Raw genomic sequence first — 15,686 nt, 5'->3', positions numbered from 1 at the left:
CAGATTGATCTGATTACTGTTCTCATACCTTTTGCATTGACACTTGTGCCCAGATAGCTATATAAAGAATGTGGAATATTGTGACTAAAAGTATGTGAATGCATCATAGAAGTGCAATAGTCGTCATTGTAGAAGTTATGAAAAACACATCACGGAAACCTACTTTTTGTATGTTTCATAAGCTTTATACTTTTTCATAAAATTGTCCAGAGTCCAAAATGAACACTTGGCAAAGCACACTTCTGAATAAAAAAAGAGGCTTTGGTGAGCAAATAAAAAGAGCATCAAAATTGTTTTTCTTTGAAATACAGAAATAATAATTTCACAGTTTCTGCAAAAAATATATTAAGCAGCACAGCTGTTTTCAACATCTTTCTTGAGTAGCAAATCAACACATTAGAAGGATTTCTGTAGGATATTGTGATCCTGAAGAATAAAGTAATGACTGCTGAAAATTCAGCTTTGCCATCACATGAATAAATTACATTTTAAAATAAAATAAAACTTTTTATTGTAATAATGTTTTACAATATTACAGATTTTAATTCAAATAAATGCAGCCCTGGGGAGGTTTCCTTTGAACAGTAGTGGATATGTATACACACACACAAACATATATATATATATATATATATATATATATATATATATATATATATATATATATATATATATATATATACACACACACACTGCATTGCCAAAAGTTTTGGGACGCCTGTCTTTACATGCACATGAACTTTAATGACATCCCATTCTTAATCCATATGGTTCAATATGGAGTTGGTACACCTTTTGCAGCTAAAACAGCTTCTTCTGGGAAGGCTTTCCACAAGGTTTAGGAGTGTGTTTATGGAAATTTTTGACCATTCTGAGGTCAGGCACTGATGTTGGATGAGAAGGCCTGGCTCACAGTCTCCGCTTTCCGCAGTCTCTAATTCATCCCAAAGGTGTTCTATTGGGCTGAGATCATGACCTGAATTGAGCTCCTGAGAGCAACCCATTCTGTCACAAATGTTTGTAGAAGCATCTGCATGACTATGTGCTTGATTTTATATAGCTTTGGCCATGGAGGTAATTGGAACACCTGAATTCAATGATTTGGAGGGGTGTCCCAATACTTTTGGTAATATAGTGTATATATGATTGTGCATGATACATTTTCTCAGTTCACTTGCCACTGACAGGTACGGAAAAAAGTAAACGGCCACATTGTCTGAGTCCAAAGGACAAAGATGATTATTTTCTTTAACGCGAGCTGGAAAAGCATGCCATTCATTTCTGAGTGTTGATAAAGAATTTTATTTTCAAAAGCTATTGGACCATTTGTTTGTCTCTGACTCATTTAGATCAAAGAGAGATAATTGATTTAGTCAAATATGATCCCACTCCCAGCTGCGCCTAATTCTTACCATGTAATAGCCTGAGAGAGCTTTGGTCTCTGCTGCTCTCTTTACTGAGGATATCTGCGTTATTGCGGCATGGCTTTGCAGGTGTGACCACCTCATCTAGAGGCATGTGTTAGGGCCGTCTTCTCATGTCTGCGTATACGAGATGTGTCAGCGAAGTGCTGCTCTGGCGGTGTGTATATATATGAATGTGTGTGTGACAGATGCGGTTAGGTCTCACAGGTCTGGGGTCGGGTGGGGGGGGTCACGGCTGAACGCGCCCATCTGCTGCAGCTGGCCAGGAGGAGCTGAGGGAGAAGGAGAGAGAGGGAGAGATGCTCAGGTCATTAACAATGTGTGCTGGAAGAGGTTGGCTGCACACAACAGCTGGTGTCAAAGACTGGCCCAGTCTAGCAGAGATAATCAAATCTTCCTAATCTCCCACCATTTCACTCTCTCTTTTACACACTCTCAGCTGTCTCAGTGCACTTGTGATGCTTTGTGGTGGTACTTGTTTACTATAAAGTAAACTTTACAGTCATTAAATAAACATGATCGAAGGGTTAGTGGTTTCACATGACATTCTGCCCATCATTCCTTTATATTAACGTGACAAAAAAAAGAGATAAATTTCCTATAGCGGGGATTTATTGGGTATCCAAATGCAGACAAGGCACATATTGATACTATTTAGTGATATTGTTGAAAAAGAATTCTTCAGCTAAACAAACCATGAAATGAACCCTTTTCCTTTCTTTAGGGATGGTTATGCGAGCTGCTTCGCTGGAAAGAGAGTCCCAGCCCAGAGAACAGGACTCTTTGGGAGAACCTGTGTACAATCCGGAGGTTTCTGAGCCTTCCGCAGACGGACAGGGATCTGGTGTACGAAGAAGAGTCCCGGCATCACCACAGCGAACGGCTGCACACTGTACTACACTTGCCCACTGATCCTCAGGTGAGTTTTTCAAACATCGAATTGCTTCAGTACATATCTATGGCAAAAGAAAGCAGTTTGATGTGGCATTTGCACTGCAGGGTGGTCATATTATGGGAAATTAACTGATCCTTATCCTTGTCCCTTGAGAAATCGAAATCTTCTATAACTTTCTGATGTCAGGCAGATTAATATATTAACACAACCGCCCACATTTATATGTTAAAACCAGATATTCAGGGTTCAGAAAATACATTTTTAACAATCTGACATTTGCAGTATGTTTTTGTGTTAAGCAGGATTTGCATACTTTGTATTGAATAATGATGTCATAGAAACTCTACTGAGCTTAACAGCAACTTATGTGTGAGTGCTGTAAGGTTGAAAAATGTTTCATTTAAAACAATATTTTAACATCATCTCTATTACCTGTTCTTTTTTGTCCAAAAAAGCCATTACATTCTGAGAGGGTGCTTTTTCCACAAGAAACCTTGATTAATATTAAAAGTAAAACATTAATAATCTGACCCTTAGGTGTATAAGAGACTTTAGTGTTAAAAGTGGAGGGAATTTGAATTCTACATCATTTTTAAGCATAATTTCTTAAACTTAAGATCATATGAATGTGTTTATTGTGTGAATGCGTGCTTCTTTGAGGCTTCGAGTTTAATATCAGCATCATTCATGCAGCCTTCTTGCCAACATCTAATAACCCAGCACACCCCAACCTCTTTAATCACACACACACATACACACACACACACACACACACACACACACACACACAGAGAATTCCAAATAACACGCTACTGATTAAATGGACTTTCCCCTATGCCAGCCAGGGTCATTATAGTATAGACGGTGGACACACACTTTTCCAGTATTAACATAGACACACATTCACAGTATGCACACACATCAAAACATTAATACTGGTATGTATGTAAATATACGCACACACAAAGCGCAAACACATAAATCTACAAACACTTGGATCAATGCATTCCACCTTCTTTAAACCTGCTCTTCTTTCTCTCCCTGTCTGTAAAGCATTGCAGTTAATTCACTCACAATGATTGCTGTTTATTAACATTTATTAACTTAAGTTAAGCAGCCGTATTAAGATTAAGTACTAACAAATGGAGACAGAGTTACTCTCAGTTACTGTGCTAGCTTATTACACTTCTTTCTCTCTTGCGTGCTTTCTCTTTTATGTCAGTGGAATAAACAGTCTGTTGGCAGCATGTGTATGTGTGTAAATATACTCATTTATGTGTTTTGGGCGCAGAAGGAAATGCCCCATTAGGACACACCCTGACAGACAGTGCCACCACAGCCCTGATATTAATAATTACGGGAAGAGAAGGAACACTCACACAGACACACATATATCCACATACACATGCTTGTGTGTAATGACTCAAGGGACTTTACTACAGCAGGTTTCTTTAGGAACTCCACAATGACTTTGACCATGAACTTTTGCACATCTATCATAAAAACAAGGAAAGTCAGGTCATTTACTAAAGCATTGTCGTATTTGTATTCATAGTGTTATATTTATATACACTTTTTAATATAAATATATTTTTATGTGATGTAATATTAATGTTCCTAATTTCATTATGCCATTGTTGATCAGGATCAAGCACTTTTATTTCTAAAGGAAATTAAAAATTAGACAGGTTTGACAATATTGTGTTGTGTCAACATGTAAGTGCTATACATGAGCATGTTGCTGTTTTTTTTATGTTATAATGAGGGACCCCCTTTAGATCCCAGCAGCCTCCTCGGCTCCAGCCTGCCTGTCACCACAGTCGGCACATGCGTCCCAGCTGCTTATGCAGACATGAGCATGTTAGTGAATGAACACACATGCAACACATACATGTATACAGTTTATTCAACTTTTTAGGATAATCAAACAGAGCTAAGATAAAGTTACATAAAGATCCAGCACCACCTCTGGTTTAAACCATGAAATCCTGTAACATTCACACGTCAAACCAAATCAGGTATGTGATTTGGGTTGTCTCATAAGACGAGGCTTGATGTGTACATGGATATCCTGTTAAAAAGAACAGTATTGCAAAAATTCATTATTATTACAATATTATCAAAAAATTTGCCTTTTTATAATATATATATATATATATATATATATATATATATATATATATATATATATATATGTAATATTTATTTGAATTTAGCTTAAAGTGAATGTAGCTTTAATGTGGTTTCAACCACTCAGGACGGGTCCGCATGAGCCCCTGGGTGCAGCTTACCTCGCCTTAGGGACACACTCAGTCACACTAACACAATCTCTAGATGGCTGACCCGATCCCACATCGTCTTCAAGCTGTTTCTGCAGTGCATGTGCGTGGTCTTAAGTGCCTCCCTTCGCTCATTTGGCAGGACATTTCTTATGAATAATTTCTCCTTTGTTTTTGCTAAATTGGATGCTGCGATGTGCACCGGAGTGCCCCCTAGACCCTGCCATGTGGATTGGGACCCCAATTGAGTGCTGGGGTTGGAGGAGAGCGAGCAATGCACATACTTGCATGTTCACACACACTTAGCATGGCAAACATTTTGGCAAACATTAGGCCTTATTCAGAGCTCAATGAACAGGTTTATACCTACAGTAATTGTTTAACTAAATATTTTATGTATTTATAAAATATAATAGTATTGGTTTAATTGAATATATTAGCTAAGTGTTAGATTCTTTCTTTGTGTGAAAAAGAAAAACAGGAAAAAAGGTACATCATTGTATAGTCACAATTATGAAATATAAAGTCACTTTGTGAGATGAAAATGTTTAGATAAAAATGCTTTCATATTAGGATGAGCGTTTAATGTGTGCTGTGTTGCTAAAAAAGGTTTAATCATTGTTGTACTTAAGTTACTTGTTGCATGTTTCATTTATTTTTGTGGATTGCCTAAACTCTACTTAGTCTTTAAAAATATCAAGTCACTCACATACACGACTCACCCATTCCTGAGGTATTGCAATGTGGCAAAGAAAAATTATGATGCACATGATAATTGAAGAAGGTGAAGTCATGCACAAGCAAACCAACAGGAAAGTGTCTCTCATCATTACATATTTATCTGCCTGTTAATGGCGTCTCAAGTGGCAACACAGCCCCACTTAATCCTGCCTCCGTCCCCACGAGGGCCAGTCCTCATTAAGATTCAACTGAATTTTTTATGTTCTATAATTCTTTCATACTTCACCATAATTTGCCTTGATTTGTGTTTTAAGAAAAAAAGATACTTTTTCTTAATGCAATGAACTCAGAGACCCTACCCAACTTGGAGATGAATTTTGGGGTAAACAGAAAAAAAAAAAGAAAAAAAAAATTCAGGGAAAAATGGCTCTGGGTCCAAATGTTACTTCTGTGGTGGTAAAAACTTTGTTTAAGAAATGAGTAGGTGAATAAATTGGATGGTGGAGGAAATCGAAGGTTGGCTTAATAGCTAAAGCAGGAATTTGAAATGAAGTCACTCCTCTGGCCTGGCATAAAAACTCTTTATTAACGTCAACCATTAGAGCACAGGAACAGGACTCTCTGAAGGTTGTTTTAGAGGTCTCACTCTTTATCTCTGAATTTGAAATTATCCCATAGGATGCCAAACTAATGGTATATGTATGTTGCTATTTATTGTGCGTGTTGTGCATTTTGGATTGTACTCTGTCTTAGGAACTTAACTAACTTGTTCCCAGAATTTCATAAAATAATATACACAACAAGCAAACATATACAGGATGAATGGGTTTGTCAATGTGTGTGTGGTCTCTTTAGCTAAGCTAACGGGTATTTTGTGCTGTTATGCCTTGTGGTCAATCTAATTATTCACCATCTTCAAACTTCTTCAAATTTCTTTTTCTTGTCCTTTCTTGTGGCCTCTGTTTGTTTCTCTGAGACATGGAAAGTAATACATTATGGAGAAATAGAGAAGAAAAAAGAACAAACCTACACACTTCCTGTAAAGCGCCAGCCCAAAACAGCCCCCACAAGTGAAATCGGAGCAATTTCATGGTCTGGCCTGCCCTCAATATTATTTAAAAAATACCCTGTTATTATTTAGGGAGAGAGAGAGAGCTGGAGAGAGAAAGAGAGAGAGAGGCGCATGACTATTATCTTTATGTAGGTCCTTTAATTTTAATGCACCGCAGATTTATAGCTTAGCATTCCAGTGTGGAGGCATTGGGCACCCCACCCTGGTCATAAACTCAGCAGGACAGCGCCACAGACTTCGATAGCTCAGCTGTGACACACTGCACCTTTCCTTGTATCATAGCTAACCAGATACCTCTTTCTTCCTGGTACTAAATATATGCTATTTACTCCTAATCCTATTTTATCGCTGTTTTGCACTCTACTCAATCCCCCTTATGTGCTTCTCCCTTTCCTATGTATCTTGGGGCCCACACTAGCAGAACATTTTAGATTTATTGACATTTGAAACATATGGAGGGTCTCAGAACCTCTGTAAAAACTAAAAGTGAGGCTCTGTTAAAAAAAAAAAAAAAATGCTACACTTGGTACAAGACAATAGCATATGCTTCAAATGTCATATTTTGTGTCAAAGTCAAACGTGTGTTTTATAGTTTGTGTTTTGGTGTTTGCATTGCTTTTTGTGTTAAATTTAGCAGTCACAGTGTATGCTAACAGGGATGGGATGTATCCCTGTCAAAATGACAGATGAAAACCAACTTGTCACTATACATCAAATGTAATGTTTTTTTAAAACACATTTATTCATAACAGATTATTTTGATGTAATTTATTTTGGTTTTGGTGAGTATTTGTTTAGCTTCGTCCTCTGTTGAATTTAATGTGGTTGATGTGTCAGCTCAGATGCTGTTAGTTGCATTGATGCCCTCAAAACATGATGCAATGCAATGACAAAATATTCAATCTTGCGGAATTATGTGTACAATATACATAGTTAAACAATCATAGCCTGGGGCAGTCTGGTTGGATTTTTACCAGAGTTGATCACATACTCAAGTGTAGAGAGGACATTAACTCCAAAAGACATTCATTGAAAGGACACTTTGAACTTTTAAGCAGTTTTTAATTATTCCATACTGCTGACTCTTGTTTATAAGTTTACTAATAAAACTTTTTTATCTTTCTCACTAGGCACTTCACAGACAGCCCATGCAGCCGCTGAAGGACCACTCTCCAATTCGAGAGGACCCTGTCCCCAGTTCTGGAGCCGAAGAGAACCCTCAAGCTAACCCAGGCAACAACGGAGGGGTTAGCAACGTCACCAAGAAACCTCGCTCCCGCACGAAGATCTCTCTGGAGGCTCTGGGCATCTTACAGAGCTTTATCCAAGATGTGGGCCTCTACCCTGACCAGGAAGCGATTCACACCCTTTCAGCCCAATTGGATCTGCCCAAACACACCATCGTTAAGTTTTTCCAGAACCAGCGCTATCACGTGAAGCATCATGGCCGACTGAAGGAGCTTGGATCTGAGGGCGGCGGTGTAGATGTGTCCGAATATCGCGACGAGGAGCTGCTCTCCAGTTCAGAGGATGCAGAGTCCAGTGAAGATGGACACGAAGAGATCTATAGTGGGCATGAGAGTGCGCCTACTGGAGGAGCCAACGTGGTCTCAAATCCAGCTGTTTCTTCTGGCCAAGATGAGAATAAAGACAAAAGCCTGCCTCTGGGGTCAGCTAGACCCAGCTCCCTGCCCCCATGTGGTTCATCCTCAAGTCCTCGAGATCAAGCAGAATATCAGAGATAAAACAGCCTCCACAAAAGACTATATTGTAGGTAGGGAGAGGCAAGGAGTGAGCACTTACAACTATTCTGTAGTAGAGGAGAGTGTTGTGGACAGCTTAGAAATTTACTGGCAAAGGCACAGTGTCCTCTGAGGACCTGTAAAAGGCAAATCAAACAAGATCTGCATTTTGATTAAGGAGGCATGTAAAGTGTTGATGTAGAAAAATTAGTTGTGAGCTACTCCTGTCCTCATACCTCACTAGTTACTTACAGGGATGTGATGGGACAGAAGCTATCCCTACAGTGTGCTACAAGGAAAGCATTTGGCGGGCTGGGAACCTTTAATTTCCTAGATGTAAATCATCAAATTAAGGCAGGTTTCAAGATGGCTGCCTTAACCCCAAGATGTCACAAGCATTAAAACTTGCATGCTAAGAATGTCAGGAAGGCCAGTCTATCACCAAGGATTTAATTTCTAAACAGAGAGCAGAGGGTCTCTTGTATTGATACCACTATCCATGCCCCCTCTTCACCTCTACAGGGTTAAAATGGCAGGGACAGAGCTTTAGATGAGCCATGGATCTCCTATAGGACACCAACAACTTCACTCTTACCCAATCAGGGAGTCTAATGGGCGGCTATGGCTGTCCTTATCTTCCCCTCCATGATGGGGCATTCTGGCGGTTCGCCAACGGAGGGCCGTGCTTGACTGCTAAAGCAGTCGTTTGGGTTGGAGGTACAGATGAGCTCTTGGGTGTACACATCAGCCCAGCCCAGGAACCCTACTATAAACATGTGGTGTGCTGAAAGGTCTACAGTTAGCCCAATGGCGCTTTTGAAGACCGCGCCATCCCTCCCACAACCAGCCACAACGGTCATTCCAAGCAGTCCCACACGGTTCAAGAAATCACTCCTTTACCCCCACAACCCATGCACACCCAACACTGTGCACAACATCATTATCCGTCACTTCTGTCCAGTAAGTGAAGGTTTGCTTTATACGGATATGTTTAAACCGTAAGTTTTATTCCTGTTTTGCTCTCTTGACACTTAAAAGACTGAGAGAATAAAACATAACTGGCTGATGGACTGACTGCTATGGACAAAAGGACAATGTTGTGGGTGTCGTCTAACTGCATCTGCCTCTGACCTAGTGGAGAAAAGTGAACCATTTCCAGCAACTGTGCTTGTGAGGAAGTGTGGTGGTCCTTCTCTCTTCCGCCGTCTTTTACTGACTGTTGCCCACAATGTCCTGATTTGACCACACTTATTCACACCCATCTCCACAGCACTATTTATTGCTATCTTCACCCTCAATTATTATTGTTGTTATTGTTATTATGGTTGTTCTTGCTGTTATTTTTAGTTATATTTTCATGGTCAAATATCAGCTTTTGGCTTGCAGCAAATGTTTTGGTAATAAGAGACATTGTGAAAGAAAGAAACACTGCCAAAACAGAGGGAAAAGAATTAGAAGCAGTTACTGAGTGAATCGTGATATATATACTGTCAATTCTATCAGCATTATGTACTTTTCCAAAGAGAACAGCACTTGGCAGATGAGGCGTTGAATATTAAAACAATAGAATTAAGAGGAATCGTTGGGATTTCTATGATCTTTTTGTGCATAAGATGACAATCCTTCTTTTGAGCCAATCAGAACTCAGCAAGCATGAACTCTGCATTCTGATTGAAACTTTGATCAGCGTAACTTGAGGCAACATGGCCACCTGTTGCAAATCACCCATGATACCATGGCAACTCTTGGATCCAGGGTTCTGATTTATTTTTAAAAGAAAATCAGCTGCTACTTGCTCTTTCACAGATAATAGACAAAATATTGTTGTTAACCTTATGCTAACCCTTAAACTATTTTTGTTTTAAACAAGTGATAATTGTGGTCTATGTCCATGTTTTGTCTATTACAAATGGAAATGTTTTATTTAGAATCTTTAATGTGCAAAATGCTGATGTGGTTCTTGCAATTACTTTGAGCATCCTGACTCTTTCATATAGGCACAATGTCCACATCTGCACATGCTTGAGTAATGCATTCCAGCCGGACATTCATTAAAATGGGTATAAACATTTTTTTTTATCAGAAAGTATATAATATGGCATCCCACTCACAATGATAAACTCTTATGTCTGTAGGGTTATATTGTAAGTATTTAACCTTGAGAAGTCGTTCTCCAGTGTGTAGACTATTTGTACCTTATGATTTCACATGCTAAATTTTTACTTACATTCAAGTGAAGACCAGAGTAAGGCCTCACTAATAAGATCAGGGAGAAAATAATTCACATTAAAGTGTTGGTGGCACAAGAGCCTGGTGTGCTTAGCAACAATTGACCTACCTAGGAACAATTGACACCTTGACAGTCCAAGAGTGTGTTGTGGTTCTCTGCTGCTCACCTCTCCAGAGAGATTGAATTCGTCCAGCCATTTTCTGCCAAATTCACCCATCTGCATTGTCACCTTGTTTCACTTATTTCACTCTTGCTGTCTGCTTGAGTTCTCCCTGATCTGCAATTGGCAGATTGTTATGGTCAATCATAAGTGATAATAGACCTCACATGCCTCCCTGTCTGTCATCCCCCTAAATATCTTAAGGAAGCAGCTACCTTAAAATATATAATTATGGGATTTTTCTCCTTGTTCAATGACAACAATCTACACTGTAAAAAATAATTCAGGTCTCCAATTGAACAATTTCCAGTGACTGATCACATTTAATGTTTCATTTGGCCAAATTGAATTTCTGTGAATTAAATTGCATCAATTCACAGAAATTCAATTTGGCTAACTGAAAAATTTAGATGTGATCAGTCACTGATCAATATCGAGACTTTTGTATTTTTTATTTTACAGTATAGTCTCTTACTTACTTCACTCGATTAAAAACTTCTCAAGTTTGGTACATTTAAGTATTACAAGCATCTTCCCTTCTAATTGGTCAGAATGCTTTGCCTTCTGATTTTTAAATGGAACAAATGCTCGATGTTGCATTGAAAGACAAGATACACATCTTCACTGGGAGATCTTGATACTTGCAGGTTCTGCAAAAGGTCTTTAATAACACGGTAGTGATTTTCTGCTTGATCTACACCTTACTTAAGCCTGTCAATCATCAGTCAGTTTTGGAGGCCCGCACTGCATCTTTCGTTACTCTCTGAGCATCTTCTCCAAATCCCGCCACCCTGCTGAGCTTAGATCAGCTGGAGACAAGCACTTCTGATGAGTCCGTCCATATACACCTCCCAAATTACCCTCATAAATGATGAGAGCGTGTGCATGTGTCTGTGTGTCCTAGACTAGTGTTTAACCTACCATGGGGGTGGCTTACCATTCAGCAGGAGCGAACAACCATGCACTTCTTCTACTCTATCACCTCCTCCTCTCTGTCTTTGTCAGAATTAGGAGTGAGAGTGACGCAGAAGAGAAAACAAAGAGGATTCCAAGAGTCCCTGATGAGCACTAGGTCAAGGTCACTGCCCAATTATCCACATCTTTCATTCTGTCTTTTCAGTTCCCTGTACCATCTCTCTGTTCCCTCATTTTCTCGTTCACCAGGCGGGAAAGTAATCGTTGTCTCCCATGCTGTGGTGTCGAGGTTAAGTGGAGGTGATCATGTTTTGTAGAGAGGGTAGTTTCTTGAGAGGCAGCAGACTCCTGGAGTGGATTGTCTGAGAAGTGCTATGGTTTAGACAAAGGCTTGTTTGGTATCTGTTCATCTACAAAGCCACAATAACATTTGTTTTTGGGTGGAAAAGCTGAAGGCCTCCAAGGCCACTTCCTAACATTTACACACATTATTTAGATAATTCGTTTTGGACAGCGTTTCTAACTGACTTTCCTTGTGCAATGTATAATATATGACTTGGGTATTAAATTTACAGGTACACAAGAATATCACATACAAAAGAGGAAGGAAATGCATCAATCATTTTCAGTACCCCATGGATTTGTGAGGAAGGATGCTCTTGCTCGTCTTGCTAATGCTTTCGTTTATCTTACAGTGCCTCTGAACTAAGCACAGTTCTCTGCTTCGGAGATGACAAAATTAGACGATCTCATAATTTTCATCATTGTTTTCATCGTTTTGTACTCATAAACGCCTACAATGTGAATCAGGATTGCCACTCCTGAATTGGTACTTTCCTTGTCAATCGAATGCATTGTCATTATCACTAAGTGATAATTAACTTATGTGCATTAGTTGGCTTCTTTGTTTGTATGACAATGTTTTGTTGTTTTTTGATTTTGTTTTTCAAATGCTGTTGTTTAAATAAAGTGCATTCAAGGAACTATAGAACTATTGCGTGTGGGTTTCTTCTACCTGCAAACTCTTGACCGAACCGGGTGGTCTACAAGTCAAGCTCAAATTGCTTTATCCTTAGTCCACATTACAGTCACAGAAAGCAGTGACTAATGCACAGTGCTATGTTGTATTTAGCAGAGGAATTAGAAGTGGAGACAAATGAGTGGAAAGAAACAAAATACAGTTTCACTTGTACATTAAAGCAATCAAACAAACCATAGGAAAAATGTTACTGGAAATTACAATGTAGTGTTTCATGCTTATCCATTTAGGAGAATTTGAATAAATAAACCACTTGATACTGCAATCTAGTGAGTAATGAAAAATATTCGAGCATATTGCTTCAATGTCTATCTGAAGTGTCTCTATAAATCACACTTGCATAAGTAAATTCCTTAGAATCAGACATTACTCAAAATATCCATTTTGTCCCAACTGAAAACAAACCTGACTTTCATTTCAACACAATAAACAAGAACTTTTCCTGCATCAATAATTCCACGCCTTATTGAATTTAACAACGTGATTGCTGAAGGCTTCTTTGCATTCATTCCATTGTGTGTTCTCTTGAGCTTATAGTGGGATATGAAATGCACATTTGCATACAAGTGATAAACTTCCACTGCCGTTAACTCCACTGAATTGGCTCAGCATATTATGACAATTTTTGTTATTTATTATTTTGCGCAATAGTAAGAACTGGTTTAAAGGGATAGTTCACCCCAAAATGAAAATGTGTTATGCTAATGTTTATCTGCTTAAGATATAGGTGACTTTGTTTCTTCAGTAGAACACAAATGAATATTTTTAACCAACCGTTGCAGTCTGTCAGTCTTATAATGCATGTGAATGGTAACGAAATCTATGAGAGTTTAAAAAAAGCATTCACAGACAAATCCATATTAAGCCCTGCGGCTCATGACGTCACATTGATGTCTTAAAACACGAAGCGATCAGTTTGTGCGAGAAACTGAACTGTATTTATATATATATTTTACCTCTAATACGACACTATGTCCAACAGCCTTTAGCACATGATCACTTCCGGTAACTGAGGTCTGTACACAATCTGACGTATTTTACGCATGCACCGGTCGTATCGCTACGCCATGTCCTGCACATTGACCTTACTTACTGGAAATGATCGCATGTTGAAGACTGTTGGACATAGTGGTGTATTAGAGGTAAAAAAAAAAAATTATAGAAATACTGTTCGGTTTCTCACACACACCGATCGTTTCATGTAAACATCAATGTGTCATCATGAGCCGCAAGGCTTAATATGGATTTGTTTGTGCATGTTTTTTTTTTTACTCTCATGTTTTAGCATTCACATGCATTATACAACTGACAGACTGCAGCTTCTTCATTTATGTTCTACTAAAGTTACAAAGTCACCTATATCTTGGATGCCCTGGGGGTAAGCAGATAAACATTTCATTTTCATTTTTGAGTGACCTATCCCGTTAATTACCCTTGATTTATTAATCAGTCCCTTGACCTAATGCAGCCCCCCCCCCCCCCCCCCCCCCAGTATTAAAGCCACCCCCAAAACTCAGCGTCCTGTCTCTGGCCTCCTGCCAGGCTTCCCTCCATCCCAAGGTTCCCTGCTCTCCAGAACAGCTTGCAGTGGTGTCCTCTGGTTTTCATTCCACACCAGCCCTCCAATCTCCTAAATTGAACTTATTATTCGCTCAATTGGCTTGCTTTAACCCTTTCTCCCCCTCCAGGTTGAGGCCTGTATGTCATTAGCCAGAGGATTTTTCGGTCGCAGCGAGAGCGTCAGGAGCTGGAGGGGTGTAGCTATAAACCCGTGGTCCCTGGCAAGATTTGCAGTTGCATCCGCTGGAAGAGTGTCAGCACTCATTCTATGAGTGCAGTGGAGCCAGACCACCCAGAGACGGATGTGTGGCCCAGTTTGTTTTCTGGCTGATGAGCTTTTGTCCCAGCTGATAGCTTTTGCGACCTGAATCTCTCCCTCTCTCTGCTCGTTCATTATCTGTTTCTTTCTCTCTGACGTAAACACTTTAATGTCCATCTGTGTGGTGCTCTTCATCACACATCAATAGGACAGAGTTATTCCGTAACTGTATGGATATTATCAAGTGGCAAAAGGCAGCCTTGTAAGTGGCATTTAGAAAATAAATGCACTTTGGGTGTACAGTAGTACACATTAAAGCGCTATATAAATGCCTCATTCATTCCTTCATTCATTCATTCAAAATACACACAAAAAGGTGAAAGGTTAAAGACATGATGTGTCTTTAACTAATATGTTCTAACATAAATTAATTATGTTGAAATAATTGTGAATGCTCTTGTGTACATACATTTTTGCATTGTATTTATATATATTTAAAAATACATGCATGTTATTAATTTCTGACACCTGTAATTGATTTCTGTAATTACATCTATAATTACATTATTGAACCTTCCCTTATCCCTTAAACCCACAACACCAATCTAGTCCCTAACCTAACAGGGGTCCCACCATAAAAGCAGCAAAAGTGGTTTAGGTTGCACTTTATTTTAAAGCATGTGTACTTAGCTGAGAAAGTACTGGGTAATATAAGGTAACTGCATGGATTTTTGCAAAATCTATATGAACAATAAGTAAAGGTTAGGGACACAATATAAAGTGTGACCAAAAAAACTAAACAAAAAACAAATATCAGTACTTTGAGGTCATTCATTAATACTATATCATCCAATAGAAAGAATGCTACCCATTTTAAATTCTAGCGAAAATAAAGACATGTATGATAATTAAGCCCTGAAAAAAACCAGCCCATACCACTAAAACAATATATCATATACATTATATTGCCAAAAGTATTGGGACACCCCTCCAAATCATTGAATTCAGGTGTTCCAATCCCCTCCATGGCAAAAAGTGAATAAAATCAAGCACCTAGTCATGCAGATGATTCTACAAACATTTTCTGACAGAATGGGTTGCTCTCAGGAGCTCAGTGAATTCAAGCGAGATACCGTGATAGGTTACCACCTGCACAATAAGTCCATTTGTGAAATGTCCTTACTACTAAATATTCCACAGTCAACTGTTAGGGATTTGATAACAAAGTGGAAACAATTGAGAACAACAACAACTCCGCCAGGAAGTGGTAGGCCACATAAAATGACAGAGCGGGGTCAGCGCAAGCTGAGGTGCACAGTGCGCAGAATTTGCCAACTTTCTGCAGAGTCAATAGCTACAGAACTCCAAACTTCATGTCTCCTTCAGATTAGCTCAAGAACAGTGCATAAAGAGCTTCATGGAATGGGTTT

The 15,686-nt window shown here is 39.0% G+C and overlaps 1 protein-coding gene across 2 annotated transcripts in view; it reads left to right on the top strand.

Annotated features, from left to right (window-relative positions):
* satb2 (SATB homeobox 2) overlaps positions 1-10,498 on the top strand; it is a 41,104-nt gene extending 30,606 nt beyond the window's left edge. For both annotated transcript variants that reach the window (XM_067444055.1, XM_067444054.1), the window contains exons 12-13: positions 2,149-2,343; positions 7,482-10,498. In XM_067444055.1, the coding sequence (XP_067300156.1) occupies positions 2,149-2,343; positions 7,482-8,096 (810 nt within the window). In that variant the 3' untranslated portion in view covers positions 8,097-10,498. The remainder of the gene's footprint in view (positions 1-2,148; positions 2,344-7,481) is intronic.
* Positions 10,499-15,686: the final 5,188 nt, after the last annotated feature.

The sequence above is a fragment of the Pseudorasbora parva genome, chromosome 5 (genome assembly GCF_024679245.1).
Source record: "Pseudorasbora parva isolate DD20220531a chromosome 5, ASM2467924v1, whole genome shotgun sequence".
NCBI lineage: Eukaryota > Metazoa > Chordata > Actinopteri > Cypriniformes > Gobionidae > Pseudorasbora > Pseudorasbora parva.
The sequence above is the reverse complement of the archived record's forward strand: the minus strand, read 5'-3'. Positions and strand labels throughout refer to the sequence as shown.